Source organism: Manacus vitellinus, unplaced genomic scaffold, assembly GCF_001715985.3.
Source record: "Manacus vitellinus isolate BGI_N305 unplaced genomic scaffold, ASM171598v3 scaffold_14_pilon, whole genome shotgun sequence".
Lineage (NCBI taxonomy): Eukaryota > Metazoa > Chordata > Aves > Passeriformes > Pipridae > Manacus > Manacus vitellinus.
This window is the reverse complement of record NW_021939063.1, coordinates 12,345,544-12,361,006: the sequence shown is the minus strand read 5'-3', so window position 1 is coordinate 12,361,006 and position 15,463 is coordinate 12,345,544. Positions and strand designations below refer to the sequence as shown.

General features: G+C 48.8%; 1 protein-coding gene across 1 annotated transcript; it reads left to right on the top strand.

Annotated features, from left to right (window-relative positions):
- Positions 1-41: 41 nt before the first annotated feature.
- IP6K2 (inositol hexakisphosphate kinase 2) lies at positions 42-7,291 on the top strand. The gene is made up of 5 exons (XM_008925302.3): positions 42-302; positions 2,451-2,673; positions 3,491-3,666; positions 4,946-5,121; positions 6,507-7,291. Exons 1-5 carry the CDS (start codon positions 101-103, stop codon positions 7,002-7,004), a joined length of 1,275 nt encoding a protein of 424 aa, XP_008923550.1. The 5' UTR covers positions 42-100; the 3' UTR covers positions 7,005-7,291.
- The last annotated feature ends 8,172 nt before the right edge of the window (positions 7,292-15,463 follow it).

Genomic DNA, 15,463 nt, shown 5'->3' with positions numbered 1-15,463 from the left:
GACTCGGCAGTCGCAACAAGCGCAACCAACGGGCTCGGAGGCGTCAGGCTCCCAACTGCCTTCACTGCTGTCGCCGCCTTCTGTCTAATGTGCTACAAGGATGAGCCCAGCGTTTGGAGCTATGGAAGTGGAGCACTATTCCAAGGGAGTCCTGCTGGAGCCTTTTGTCCACCAGGTTGGAGGACACTCCTGTGTCCTCCGGTTTAATGACAAGACCATCTGTAAACCCCTTATTCAGAGGGAACACCAGTTCTATGAGACTCTCCCAACAGAAATGCGTAAATTCACTCCACAGTATGAGGGTAAGTCACCAAACCTTTGAATGGGGTTGGGCTTTTTGTTGCTGTGAATGCAAGCATGCTGTGCTCTCTGTTCTCTCTGAAATCTCTTCTGTATGGAGGAGATTTTAGGGGTTTCTTTTCATGTATTTTGATGTTGTCTGAGGCAGGCTGTGGAGATGCAGGGTGGAAATGCTTGCCAAGTTGGTGTTTATGCTGACTAACAGCATTAGAGTAGAGCAACTCTGCTGGTGATAGCCCATGTATCTCCCTTAGGCACAGGTAAGTAGCTAACAGCTTGAGAATGTTTTCAGTAACTATCTGCTGCTTTTTTTGTGTGGATTTCTAAATTATTTTTTTTGGCCACTTGTTTAATGTTTGTTTACAAGATAAGATTGTATAGCAGTGTTTTGTGCAAGCTTAGTTGTGGTCTCTCTCGGTTTTGGATTTCTCCTCTGACTTTCGTTTTGATTGAATAAATACATGTCAGTAAGGTGTCTTGTTGAATGCTTGGAGTGTTGTTTCTGCCACTAAGGAAATGAAAATTTATGGCATTTAGGTAGGCAAGGATCAAGTAGCCGTGATGAGGCTGAGTCAGAAGTTATGTAGGAGTGGAAATTCCAGTTCTCCTAAGAATTGCACTAGTTAACAGGAACACTCTTTCTCTTTCCTACTTCATCAACTGCTGCCTGGTGATTAATAAATAATATGTCTAAAGCACTTTTTTAAATGGAGTTGCTTTTTAAAGCACATTGATTTTAACAACTATAATGATGATGAAGTTTTGCATACTGTTTGTCAAAGTGGTGGAAGACTTCAGAGATGTTTCAGACCTAATGCTCCCTGCTCACTTACAGAGACTTTTTGACATGTCTAATTACAAGTTCTGTTGGACTGCAAGAAAATATGGTCTTTGAATGATACTTCTCAAAATGTAATAGAACAATTGTACTAGTGTATGTGGCTTTCTGGGAAGTGTGGGGAGGGATTTAGGGGTCTCACTTCGTCCCTCGCTGTTATTTTTTTTTTTAGTGTAAAGCCAAAACCATTTGCTAGCTGGTTCCCCCTCCCTCCCCCTCTCCTGCTTTTTCCCCATTGTCCTTTCCTTTGTGACAGCAGGACTGTCAGAGCTTCTGCATTCCCTGTTCCAGCCACTGTAGGTCTGGGACTTGCCTGCCCAGCTCAGAAGTTCCAGTCTCTCACTGAGACCTCTCCCATAGTTAGTGATGAGCTGCAAGAACTGTGCAGACTGATTGATCTGAGAATAAAGAGAGGACTGAAAAACAAAATAAAACCCAGTCCAGACAATGGATGCTGCTTCTCCATTAACCCCCGAAATTTGCTCATGTAGCACTCAGTGCATCCGTCAGAGCGCTCCACTAGGACCCTTAAAGCACAATGCAGTGCTCTGGAGACTCCTGAGGGGAGCACGAGGAAAACAAATGCTTTCGAGGTTCACCTTGTTTCTGTACCACAAACAGATTTGTTTTGTATTGCATTTTTGTTACTTATTTCACAAGATTGCCGCATAACCAGTATCAATAAAGTATATTCCAAAAAAGAGAAGAAAATGTATAATTAAGCATGGTGATTCTAAGTGGAAGCTTTTGGATTAGTTTCTGTTGTAATGTGACATTTTCCTTGTTTTGCTCTACTTGCACATCTTTCCTTTCCCCTGGGGATCTAGTAACCAGTTATTGTTTGGTTAAGTGCTTTTTGCTTTGCTGTCATGCAAAACTTAAAAGGTTTTGGTGTAAGTTTTTTTTTTTTGTGCAGGTCACTTTTCACTGCAAGATGTTAACAAATGTTTTACATCTCACCTAGAATCAGACCAGTCAGTTTTTTTTAATTAATAAAAAATTTTCTTAATTGAAATTGTGTCCTGTTATTATTTGATTCTTACTTGACTGCCTCAGAGAAAGAAAATGACCTTCTGTATCATTGTTTTGTCAATATGATAAATTGTCTTTTGTGAGGTGTCATTTTTGTCTAGCTCTTTTGATATTTGTTAGGTTGGCAGATGAGGTTTGGCCTGTGGCAAGATAGAAACTAAGGACCAGGGTAAGAGAAAAAAAATAAAGTTGCTGTATTCTTAGTGTAAAATAATGTGTTCTAAAAGGCTTGCTTGTCACTTGAGCAATTCATAACTGTCCAGGTCCTTTCTCTCTTCAGGTGTGGTGTCGGTGAGCTTTGAAGAGGACGAAGATGGAAACTTATGTCTAATAGCATATCCACTAAATGGGGACCACGATAACTTAGAGAACTTAGATAACTCTGACTGTGAACCCAAAAGTAAGCTCTTGAGATGGACTAACAAAAAAACAATGTTATTAGAAAATGAGAAGATATCTAAGGAATGGGTCCGGCAGCACAGGAAAGAGGAGAAAATGAAAAGGTAAGTTTGACAGAGGGAACTGGAATGCAGAGCCTTGAAGCAAAATATTTTTTGCTGCCCAATTCTGGTCTTCAGACTTTCAGAGAGTTCTCCAGAACTCTTTCACTTTCATTTTCTTTTCTACTCTTGTTTCTTTTGTTTCTCCTGACCTCTTCAGTGGGGACAGGTTCAATAGTGAAATTGAATGTTCTCAGTCCAGTAGCATGTTCAGTGTTTTCATTTTTTTTCTACAGTGGTCAGTTGAAACAGATTTCTCAGTGTTGTTTTGAAGCTTCAGAAAGGAGAAAAAATGAGAGCCCACAAAAAAAAGCTTCCACCCACGTGCAAAGGCAGAATAGCTGTAGAAAAACCCAATCAATCCCAAGCATATCTCAGTGTTACTATGTATGGGATACCTTTGTAGGAATCCTGCTTCAGCCCTGTTAGTGACATTTCTGTTAATTGTGCCCACTGTGAGCTGTGATTGTTGTGCTAGAAACAGTGACCTTAGCAAAGGATAAACCTTAAAGCACATCACTACCTTTTGCATTACTTCACAGAAGTAATTCACACAGGTAAAGGATATATAAGTAGAATTATTACGTTTTGTAACATTTGGCTACATGCTAATTTTTATTAGTATGGAAGTAGCTTTATAAAGGTTGAGATGTTACTGATGGGCATCTTGTCCATTTGTACAGGTAGCAAAATAAAGCTTTTGCTAGCTGTTAGTGAAGGTGAGCAAAACAACTTGTAAAGTTAAATCCACTGACAACCTCTTTCAAAAGCTTATTTTTCTACTTAACCTGTAATTTGCTGCTTTGTTCTGTTTTTCTAGTCACAAACTGGAGGAAGAATTTGAGTGGCTGAAGAAATCTGAAGTCTTGTATTATACTGTAGAGAAAAAAGGAAATGTCAGTTCTCAGTTTAAACACCATAATCCTTGGAGCATGAAATGTCACCAGCAACAGTTACAGCGGATGAAGGAAAACGCAAAACACCGAAACCAATACAGTATCCTTTCCTGAAAATACCTCATAACAATGGAATGAGTGGGGCTCTGCCTTTTATTTCTTGAACACGCCAGATAAAAGTACAGAGCAGGCTTAACTGTGGTCCTGAGAGACTCTCTGAAGCTGTGATTTATTTGGCTGCTTTGAAGGGATTGCCAGGGCTTTCTAGAAATGGGCTTTTCCAGCATGTGATAAAGTAGCTAGTCTGGGAAACTCAGATAACTGAATTAAAATCTACAACTTGTGGGTTAGTTAGTGGACAGGTTTTACAGCATACCGTGTTTGAAGTTTTCCACAAAAATAGTTTTCTATCAAGAACTTTCAAAGAAGAGTTCTGTCACTTTTTATTACTGTTTACATGATCTTAAAAACTAGTATCCTCTTTCCCTTTTTAGTAGTTTCTTAAATATAGAGGATGTTCCAATACCTGGAGTTTTCTGCTACTAGAACCCTCTTTTTAGTGAACCTTTTTGGTTAAAAAAAAAAAAAGATTGAATATAAACCGTCATGTAGGACTGGAGCATGAGAAAGAAAAACAGTGACCGAATCCATGAAAGCTGAAGCACACTGGTTTTGTGCTGTGGGACTGTAGGCAAACATCTCCACCCTGAGCACTCTATGGAAAAAGGATCTTGCTGTATGTATGCTTGGATGCCACTGATACATCCTGCAAAAGTATCTGTATACTTAGGTAAAAAAATTTCTCATGTGTGAGGACTTCCAGTGAATGGATTACTAAAACATCTATGACTAATAAACTGTTCAACAGAAAGCATTTTCTGGCTGATACTCTCACCATTTCACTGTAAATGATTATTCAGTTGCCTAAGAAATGTGTGATATCTTTGGAACAGCATCAGTACTGATGTTTTGAAGTGGTTTTTTTACTTCTGTATTTTAGAGGTGGTGTGAAAATGCTTCACTAGTTTCGAATGGTAACAGAAGTACACAAAATCTTCACTTCCCACAAAAGACAAATTCTCTTGCTGGACGCGAAACACTTCATAATTCAAAGTCAGCTGCCAGGTTATGTTTCTGTATAGCCCTGATTACTTTTGTTTTTCACTTAAAGTGGAAATTCACTAATCTTCTCCAGAGACCAGTAAAACTGGAACTGGTGTAGTGGATATCTAAGTTTATGTAACTGCAAATTTTGATAGGCTACTATATACTGGGCATGTTTTGGCTATGCTTGAAGTTAAGACTGGGGCACTAAAATCTGCGATAAGGTTTTTAAAACCTGTATCCCTCGTTGTGAGGATTGTTCCTTAACTAATCAGAATTCATTTTGCTGGAAAACCTGACCTCCCGATACGAAGTGCCGTGCGTGCTGGACCTCAAGATGGGAACGCGGCAGCACGGGGACGACGCGTCGGAGGAGAAGAAGGCAAATCAGATCCGCAAGTGCCAGCAGAGCACATCGGCTGTGATTGGGGTGCGAGTTTGTGGCATGCAGGTGAGGGGAAAACTGGCCATGTGTGGGGGCAACAGGCTTGCACCCGTTTCTGTTAGTGGGGTTTTTGCCTTATGTACTAATCCCATGAGTTGCTGCCCTTGAGGTGCCCTGCTCCGTTTCCTTCACAGAGGGGAGTGAGGCTTTTGAGTATCCCTGATGAGTTGAAGGTGGCAGCATCTGCAGGGGCAACCTGCAGCCTTATGCTCTGCATCAGTGAGTGGTCTGAGCACACAGTCTCCTGCACAGTATCAGCAATTTAAAGCCACAGCAAAATTAGTGATACTATTAACGTTTCAGGATAACGTAGGGAACAGTTTAAAGGAATTGAATGGAGGATGTGGAAGTTTGCTTGAATAGTAAGAAGCAATCGGTTCTGTCTCGTAGACTTTGAAAAGCCACAGATTTTTCACTGCTTGAAGTTGATTTGTTACAAAGTGCAGGTGAGAAGTGCTTGGTCAATGTGATAAGGCTCGTGGCCAGATGAGGGGACAGTTACATGAACTTTCACCTGAATTTTTTTGTTTACTTTGACATGCGAATGAGAAATCAAAAACAACATGTTTGTGTTTGAGGCTTTTCTGAAGCCTCTCTCCTCCCATCCAGTAGATTCCAGGAATGCTAGCAGTGTTTGCTAGGACTTGTTCCGTAGCATGACTGTTGGCATGTGTGGTTCACATGCCCACTGTTTAATCTGGGAGAAAAACAAGAGGCAGAAATGAAAGTGTGGGAGCTGCATTTATGACCACAGTGTGCTGGGATTTGAGCCTGCTCATTGTTCACTTGCCAGTATTGACCCGTGCTGGAAAACAAAGAGGAACTCTGGAAGCACCTGCAATCCTTGACCCAGATATTTAGGCATTGTTGAGCTATGGGGTATATAGACCACTCTCTTATGGGAAGACATCTTCCTGCAGGAGCACTTTGGACTTATTTAAATGCAGATGATTATGGGGCACAGCTTAGTTTTGTGTAGAAGTGTTTGCTGTCACTCAGATCTCAGCATGCTGGCAGTCACCTGGTACATCCTAGGGCAGAGGCAAGTAATGAGCTGAATTAGTGGCTGTGGTACAGGTTGTAGCTTGACTTTGGAGATGTGGGCCACAGCTTTCCTAATCTCATTTAAAGTCCTCATTCTTACATTCCTGCTGGAAAAACTCAAATCTGAACTGAAGGAATTTTCCACTTCCTCCAAGTTCCAAGTTCTGTTGATAGCAGTTTGTGTAATAGTGGAAGAGCAATTTTAGCAAGTAATATGTCATCTTGTAAAAACTTTCTGTAACATGTTTTTTCTTTTTTTTTTTAATTTTTTTTTGTCCCCTCAAGGCTTTGAGTCAGTATCACCAGCAACTTTAACTATTCCTTTTCTCTTGTGTTTGTATATGCAGGTCTACCAGGCAGGCACTGGCCAGCTGATGTTCATGAATAAATACCACGGAAGAAAACTCTCAGTCCAAGGATTTAAAGAAGCACTTTACCAGTTCTTTCATAACGGCAAATACCTGCGCAGGGAACTCTTTGAGTCTGTTATTAAAAAACTGACTGAACTCAAGTCTGTCCTAGAGAAACAGGAGTCTTACCGCTTCTATTCAAGCTCCTTGCTGATCATTTATGATGGAAAGGAAAGGCAGGAAGTTGCTGTTGACTCGGACCCAGAGGACCTAGAGGACCTTTCAGAGGAGTCTTCAGATGAGTCAGCAGGAGCCTATGCCTACAAACCAACTGCCAGTACTGTCGATGTCCGTATGATAGACTTTGCCCACACAACCTGCAAGTACTATGGAGAAGATAGTGTGGTGCATGAGGGCCAAGACACGGGCTATGTTTTTGGACTTCAGAATTTAATAGATATTATTAAAGAAATAAGAGACGAAAGCAGTGAATAAACAGTGTGAATGCACATCAGTAGAAAGCACTATTGTGACTCTTTGTATTCCAAAATTATTGGCCACTTTCTGGTGGTAGGAATCTTTACAGGCTCTGCAGGGATGGTCCTGTCAGAGTCAGACTTGTTCAGAGGGCATTTACTTATATTGGTGCTGGACCTAGCACTGGCAAAACTTGGTATCCTTATTTATTTTAACTTTCTTAAACATTCCATATTTGATTACTCAGATACCTCTGTTATCCCTGTGTGTATATGTTCCAATAAAATTCTTTTTGGTCGTTGTAAGTGATGCTTCTGTTGTTACTGGTGACTGAGGAGGAGATGGAGCTCAGATCTCTGGTGTAATGCAAAAGCAGCGTGTGAACAGCCAGGCTTACCTACTTTGTGGGTAAGCATGTGGGCCTCCCATCAAGAGTGATGAGAAAGTCCAGCAGAGGGCTGTTTTTTGGAGCACCTGCCCTTTCAGGAGAGGCTGCGGTGGGGTAAATATTGCTCAGAAGGATGAAATGGTTGTAACAGGCCTCTGGAGGTCCTTTCTAGCCAGAATGATGACTGATGATAAGTGAGAACTTGCACTTAAATTCTCCAACAACCTATTTCTTGTTTCATGGTCTTGTAACTAGATCTTATGCTGTGTATCCTATTTCTAGAGAGCTATAGACTGTCTTTAACCCACACTAAGGCCAAACATGTAAAATTTGTCCAGGATTAGCTGCAGTGGCAGCAACTGGGGCAGAGCTGCAGGGCCTGAAAGGTATCCTAAGCAGCTTAAAATCTTACTTGGGAAGCATCAGAAAGTGAGAGGGCAGTGAGTAAGAGAAATAACAGAGTAACTCTAAACCACTGTCTCTTTTAAGAGGAACAGATATTTATTTATTTTTAGATAAATGACTTCTCCCCTTATGAAGCTTTTATGTCATCATGATAGTGCAGGAGAAAACAGTGTGGAAGTACTGAGGTAAGTGTGGGGATGTTCTTGTTACAGATGCCCAGGATAAGTGAGTCAGTTTGTGCAGAAGAGTCAGGTGAATCATCTCCCTGGCCCCTACTTAGTCTGCAGACCTGCTGAGGAGAGGTGGGATGTGACAGGAAGGCTGCAGATCTGCTGGTGGAAGGTCACCCTCATCAATTACCTGTAGCCCTGCAGCTTCAGTTTCATATTCCCCAGCAGTTGCTATCAAGTTTTCCTGATCAAAGTCTCTGATGGCTCTTCTGTGCTCCTTTGTACCTTTTGAAGAGGTTTTTTTACCTTTGCTTATACAACATGAGTGTGGTGGCTTTTGGTTTTGGTTTTCTGTGGTGTGGTTTTTTTGGTTTTTTGTTTTGGTTTGTTTTTTTTTTTTTGTTCCACAGTGTTCAGGTGCAAACCGATGTCCGTGTTAAATAGGTAGTTTTTTATCTTGCAGTCACCTCACTATTTTATGCCAGCCCATGGGCTATTTTCCCTGGAGATGGGCTTGTCCAGCCTGAACAGGCCCTTTGTTGCTGCTGGGGGAGTGTCCAGTGCTGGGTGCAGCTGACAGGGCCCTCTGGGCACCCCTCGAGCTTCTCCTGGCAGTGGCTGCAAAAAGCCTTGGGGAAGGGAAGGATGGAGCCATTTATTCTTGGCACTCCCAACTACAAAATGCTTTGGGCATTGATCAGCAGCACTCCTGCCTTCTGTTCCCGAGATGTGCCCGGCACAGGGAGAGGGGCCATGGCTGCAGGATGATGTTTCCTTTTCAGTTCCCCCGTTTAGGATGCGATGCCCTCTGCTAACGAGCTAATGACGAGCCTCTTGGCAGGCGCTGCAGGTCGCCTATCACTGCTGCTGCTTATGAATAAGCCTGCCTGTGCAGATTCATCTGATTCATCTGATACACGGTTTGACTTTGTGGTCTGAAATTAGCAGGGATAAAGTCCCCCTAATGTACTTGTGTTACGTAGGAACTCTGGAGGGAATTCATAAAATCCGATGAGAACAATCGCATTTGCTCTGATGCAAGCTGCCTCCAGAACAAGTCTTCTTTGTTTTGCTGCCTGCAGACAGGGCCCAGGGGTACAGGCAGGGAGTTGCCCTTGCAGAAACACTGCCAGCAGGGTGAGCTTGGTCTAGACCTGGTCTCAGAGCAGTGTGGTGTCAGCAGCCGGACCTGGAGCACTTGGGGGTCCATATATAATAATAACCCCAGGTGGAACTGGTGCTGCTGTAGGAAGGTGGGGGGACCTGCCCCTGCGGGCTCTGGCCTGTGCTGCTAAAATCCTTTTGCCAATATTGTCTGAGGATTAAGAGAGGCTGTGCCAGTGCTGCAAAGCAACAACAAGGTGGCTGGGAGCTTCCTGGGCTGCAGCAGTGGGAGTGGGGGAGTGGTGACAGAGGAGACTTTTTTCATTAGTTGCTTTAAAGGATATAAGAGCAAAATGTCAGGAGGAAAAATCCCTTGCTTGCACCATGTCCTCAAAGGTTGAAGAGTGGGTGACCCAGATGCAAGTCCCTCTGAATGACATACTATCTTGCAAAGTTCAAGAGCAGGTTTGTTTTCCTTCTATGCCGTTCTGCACAAATCCCTCTGAGCAATTCCTTGTGTTTGTGGAAAGCAGTTGTGTAACTGCCAGCCTGGGACGTGCTGGGGTGGGAACAGGGTTCCCACGGTCCCTGCAAACGGCCGTGCTGCCCCTCAGCCCTGTGCCTGGGCTGCTCAGAGGACAGGACTGGGATGAACAGGGTGTGGGGCTGGGGAGGGGGTGTGTGCTCACCCTGCTGTCGGACCATGGTGAAGGACAGAGTGATGGAATAACACGGGAGAGCAGCATTTGGGCTGGGGAAGAGACGCAAGGGCTTTTTTGTTCCTGTTTTTCTTCTGTTGCTGTGACACCAGGCTGACCTTGGAGGCAGAAGCTCTGGAGATGACCCTCCGGGCCAGGGCTGGCAGCAGGGTGGTGATGAAGCAGCCTGGTCTACATGCCCTTGTGAGACAAAACCTCCAGCAGACTGGAGATCTATGCCATGGGAACTGGTGTTTCTGCCTCTGCAGAAAGCGTTTACCTTCCAGGGATGAATCCTGCCCTTGCTCTGTGTGCTCTGAACACGGCTCCCCACAGCTCTGGTCCTTGGGCAGTCAGCTTCCCACTGGTGCTGGCTGTGCCAGCAGGAGCACTGGGAAGGGCAGCTGGGCTGGCTCCCTGAGCTGTCCTGGGGAACCCTGAGCCAGAGGCACCTCCTCAGAGCAGCCCTGCAGCCGGGTGGGGGGACAGGAGCTGGGACAGCCTGTGCCCTGGCAGGGACACCGCGCTCTGGGGTTGCTGCAGCCTCTGCTCCATGGAGGACAATGCTGAGTGCACGTCTCTGTTCCTCAAGGCTCCCCTGTGTCTGGTCTCCTCCCTGTCCGCTTCCTGATGCTCCAAGAGGACCCACCTTTTCCTGCCAGCCCAGCCCTAGCAAGACCATCACCCAGGGTTGGCTGCAACATGCTAGGCCTAACCTTGCACAGGAGGCTTTGCAGGGGCTGGTGAGAGACAGCAAATGGTCCAGCCTGGCTGGGCCCTGGCCCTGGGCACCCACTCCTGCTTCTTCCCCACAGCTGCCCCGGTGAGATGCTGCATCAGCTCCAGGCTTGTGGAGAGCTTGCCTTATGTAAATAGGTCACTTCTAGCCCAAAACTGGGGTGGCTGCTGGGAATTGCCACGCGTCAGCTGGCCAGAGATGAAATGCATTCCTGCAGCTGGCACTGGTTTCTCCAGTGAATTGAGCTCTGCTTTGATGGCAAGGCACTGGAGACTGAGGTGGGGGCTGAGTGGGGGTCTATGGACCTGCCAGGATGGTTTGGTAGGTGGCCTCCCTGGCCTTGGGCAGGGCAGAAGCAAGGAGACTCAGGGGAGAGATTCTGAACCTTGAGGAGAGAGCATCTTTGTCCCTGTGCTGTCCCCAATCCTGTGCTGTTGCCTCTTGCATAGCTGCTAGACTTCTTCCCCCAAGCTGGGTCCCTGCCAGTGAGGAGGGACACACAGATGTCTTTTATGGAGCAAGAACAAAATATTTCCTTGTGGCTGGGCAGTAACATCCCCAAAGGGCAGCAGCCTGATGTCATTGTGATCCCTGCCCAAGGGAGAGTGGTTCACCCCATGGCCCCTGGGCTGCAAAGTGCCTCAGCCCTAGCGAGGCACAGGGCACGTTCTGCTACCCTGAGCCTGTGGGGACACAGTGGCTCTCAGTGTGCAGGGGCAGAGGGACCCTGTGCCACTCACTGCCCCAGGGACAGCGGGTGCTGTGTGTGTCCCACCAGCTGTACCTTCCCTGTGTCTAATGGTGATGGGCTCAATTTGTGTAACTGGACACTAATTAAACTAGTTTTAATCTTCTTCTATGGTGATGCCGTAGCAGGACTGGGGGCTGCTGTCTGTCCATCCCATGCAGGAATCTATCCTTGGCATGGGTCCTGTGCTGCCATGTGGCCAGCTGCAGTGGTGCCCCAGCCTTGGAGTCACGCAGAGCAGGGCAGAGGGGACAATGAATGGCTTATGTCCCTGGCTGGGAGTGCCCGGGCAAAGCCACCTTCCCTCAATTGTATGGAAATGAGGGCTTGCTAAGGGGCCTCTCCCAGCTGCCTCTCGCTGGCCTTTGCTCGAAGCCTGAAACTCACCACCTGGATGAGAGCAGAGAGGACTCCGGTGGGGGTGCCTGGAGACAGCCCACACCATGCTGAGCACCCTGTTCCTTCAGTGGGGATCCCTGTCCCAGCACTCCTCACCTGCCCACCAGGGCCTGCTGCACCCACCCGCCTGCCCGGGGCTCCCCCTCAGGCAAGAGATGAAAACAGGGACACAGTCCCCATCCCCTCTGCCCCACAAACTGTGTGGGCAGCAAAGGGTGATGTTGGCAGCAGCCTCACACGATGGAGGCTGGTGCCTGCCATGCCAGGCTGCCAGCTCCAGATGGGGTGATGGGTTCTGTCCTCTTCTCTTTCTTGGGTTTGCACCACAGCAATGTCTCCACTGCCAAGCTGGGACAGGCCTTGTTGGCCCTGTGGAGTCTTTTCAGTTTCTCTTTGAAAGAGAGGAGCTCCTCCAGCCTACAGGGCCAGGATCTGCTGCTGCTCCCCAGGCAACCCCTCACTTTGTAGCTCTTCCCAGGCGGACACATTAAACAGCGGAAGGACATGAGAAGGGTGGGGCTGGGCAAGGCAGCACTGGCTTGGTTGGAGACGTGAACCCAGGAGTGTCTCCTTCACCCTGGCAGCCCTGCAGCTGGAAGGACAGCGTGGGGAGCCCAGACACGGTGCTGCATATCATGGGGCACCCTGTGCTCTCATTGCCAAGCACCTTACCCCCGACCCCCTTCTCTTCCCTCATCCTGCAAATGCCTTCTGCCCACACCCAGGTTTTTAACCACAGGCAAGGTGTGGTAGGGAGCCTGGCTACCAGGCTGATGGCAGTAAAAGCAGCATTCCCTTGACCAGGCTGTTACCACAGCCTGCAGAGCTGCCCTGGGGGAAGAGAGCTGTGAAGGGGCCATGCCAGCAGGCAGAGTGCGTAGGCTGGCAAGTGGCTCATCAGGTCAGGACACGAGCAGAGCTTAACGAAGAACAGGGTGCTGCTGCGTGAAAGCAAAGAGCTCGTTTTCCCAAAGCAGAACTGCAGAGCAGGCTGGGCTGTGTGCGGCTCGCCTTGCAACCTGCAGTGCCTCAATCCTTCCCGCAGCATCCCCCAGGCCCCCCTCCGCTACCCCTCAACTCTCCCGACCTTCTGTCTTCTTCATTTCCAGGAAGCACAGCTGTTGGCAGGCGCTGGCTGCTCCTTCCTGCGGCCGCAGGAGGGGCCTGGGCCCCAGCCAGCCCCGGCTTTGCGGAGGGCGGGTTGCGCAAGCAGCCCTGCGGACACCCCGGCGCTGCGGGCGGCGGAGCGGAGCGGGTCCCAGAGCCACCCACCGCCCCGACGGCTTCGGCTCCTCCACGTGTTGTGCTCCACGGGGAAGCAGCTGCCAAAAGAGCAGCCCCTCTCTGGTGTTTTTGAATTTAGCATGGATCACTGTGTTCCTTGCAAGAGGCAGCAGCAGGGTTTGCTCCTGCCCGGCGGAGCACCCTTCCCTGCTGGTGGCAGGCAGCACTGGTTTGGGGGCTTCTCCCATAAGGGAGCAGATGTAGTTGGAGGAGCGAGACGTTCTGCAAGTGATGTTGGTGTGTGCATCGGGGGGTCTTCTCTACAGCCTTTTAATGAGATTTTCCAGGAAGGGAGGGCTGTCAGGATATTGGGAAATAGAGACATGCCCAAGAGATATCCCAATGCCTGGCCATCCTGCTCATGGACAGTGCCAATCCCTGCAGGACATGCTGACGGTGTTGTGCCAGGAGCTGTGGGTTCAGGGTCCTCACAGCACCTCACATGCCCTATTACTTTGCACCCAGAGAGGGCTGGTGGGAGTACAATAATATTTGTATACCTAAAAGTAGAGCAATTGATCCTGCTGCTGTTTTTCAACGTTTTGGCAAGCAGGCAGTGCAGAATTATATAAGTGTACGTGGAGCTGGCAAGTTTGTGTTCCAATCATATGAGAGCTGTTGTGCAACTCTTCCCCTCCACAGCCCTTGAGGAAAACAGGAGTGTGGGGGCTGCCGTGAACACACAGAACCCTTCATGGCTTACAGTGATCCTGGTCCCTGTAAGGGGACGGCAAGGGAGGGCAAGGGATGCAAGTGTTATTACCTGAGGTCTCAAGTTCATCTTTAAAAGTCACCTGCAAGTGATGCAGTGGGATCCTTGCTTGTTGCCCCTCCCTGTCCAATACAAATCACCCGGCACTTGCAATTCAAAGCCAATTCCTGAGCAGCAGGAATCTGTGCTGGGCTCTGCATTCTACCCAGCTGCAGAAGGGTTTGCAGGAGCCCTTGAAGAGGAAATCCAGGCTCCTTCCCGGCCACTGTCTGGCAGAGCTGGGATGCTGTGCAGAGCAGAGGGAGAGGCCTGTCTGGCATAGCTGGGATGCTGTGCAGAGCAGAGGGAGAGGCCGGGGTGCTGCTGCCGTGTGCGTGGGAGGTGGGTGCCTGCATCCCCCTCAGCTGCCTCTGCCTGCCAGCACAGCCTGTGCTGCTGACTTCGAGGAAACAAAGTGCCATTATTCCAGCACAAACAGCAGCTGGGCATGTGCCAGGGAGTGGCCAGGGCTCACCTGGAGTGGGGACACAGCTATGAGTGGACTCTGAGGCAGGGTAAATACTGCAGCCAAACCGGGCACGGAACGGGTAGGTGGGGAATCATGGCCTTGTGGGATATGGGTAATACCAAGAGTAATGACCCACAAGCAGGAAGGTTTTCCTTCCCACAGTGCTGCTCCACGGCTGCCCACCCCTTGCCCACCATCACTCCATGTCCTGCCAGGCATCTGGAAGGGACTGTGACCAGGCAGGGAGCCCAGACTCCGAAAGCCTCCTGAAGGATTCAGCCCCGGTTACATGTCACAGTTCCCAATCAAAGCAGCCCCTCATCGCCTTTCCAGCCCAAATGTGCCCAGCTTCAGCTCCCGGCAGCGATTCCCGGCACCGCCGCAGAGGGGGAGCCTAGGCAACCGCTCACTCCTACTCCACCCTCCATCACGGTAACCAGGCTCAGCCAGGATTACCTCACCGGCAGAGCCGGGAAAAGCGGGGGGCTGGAAGGGCCGTGCTGGAAGCAGGCAGGAGGCTGTGGCCACTGCAAGCCTAGCTTTTGTTATATAACCACAGATTGGATGGTTTCTGGATGAATTAAACTCCCCTTTCACTGTGAGCAGGTCTATGGACCATTCCATCCTTGCATCCCTCCATCCCTGCATCCCTCCATCCTTGCATCCCAGCAGGATGGGTGGGGGTGAGCAGGATGGGTGAGGGGTGTCTTTGTGGCCTTGGTTGCAGGAACGTGTGTACCAGCCCTGCCAGGATGCTGTAACCAGCCCCCACCTGCCTTGGTGCTGACAGCCCCATGCTGGGCTCTCCGTACTGGCTTTGCCAGGTGGAAAATTCCTCTTGTTCCAGCATGGAGAAAGGCCTAGCTTGGGAAGAAGGAGGGGAGGGTGGTAAGGGGGTGTGTGGTGTGCTGCAGGGCTGCCACTCACCTCCCCAGAGCAGCAGGAAGGACTCAGACACCCTGCAGGGACAGTGAAGCCCAAGGGAAGCTCCTGATGTCTGGGCTTGCAGGGGTCTTGGGCTGCTTGGGATAGTGGCCCAAACAGTTGTTCTCCTGGAATGCTGCATCAAGGCAAAGAGATGGACGGGGCTGGGGACATCTGAGTCTTCTCAGAGTGCTCCTGGCCCAACATGCCCTGTCCCACGGCCCTGTGCCAGGCCACCGTGTCCGCTGCAGGCACAGCATGGGGCCAGAGCCTGCCCTGGCCGTGCCCTGTTCCTGTTCTGGGGGAAGGGACTGGCCCCGGGTGGCTTGCCAGGTGAAGCCCCCGTGGTGCCCAGGGGGGAATTTGGGGATGTAATGGTGCTGGTTAGTGCCGTGCGG

What these genes read in the sequence shown, in the direction of transcription:
- IP6K2 (XM_008925302.3), top strand. Translation starts at nt 101, where the DNA reads ATGAGCCCAGCGTTTGGAGCTATGGAAGTGGAGCACTATTCCAAGGGA. An exon ending in ATTCACTCCACAGTATGAGG is followed by an intron (nt 303 to 2,450) that starts GTAAGTCACCAA and finishes TTCTCTCTTCAG; the next exon opens with GTGTGGTGTCGGTGAGCTTT. An exon ending in AAAACACCGAAACCAATACA is followed by an intron (nt 3,667 to 4,945) that starts GTATCCTTTCCT and finishes TTAACTAATCAG; the next exon opens with AATTCATTTTGCTGGAAAAC.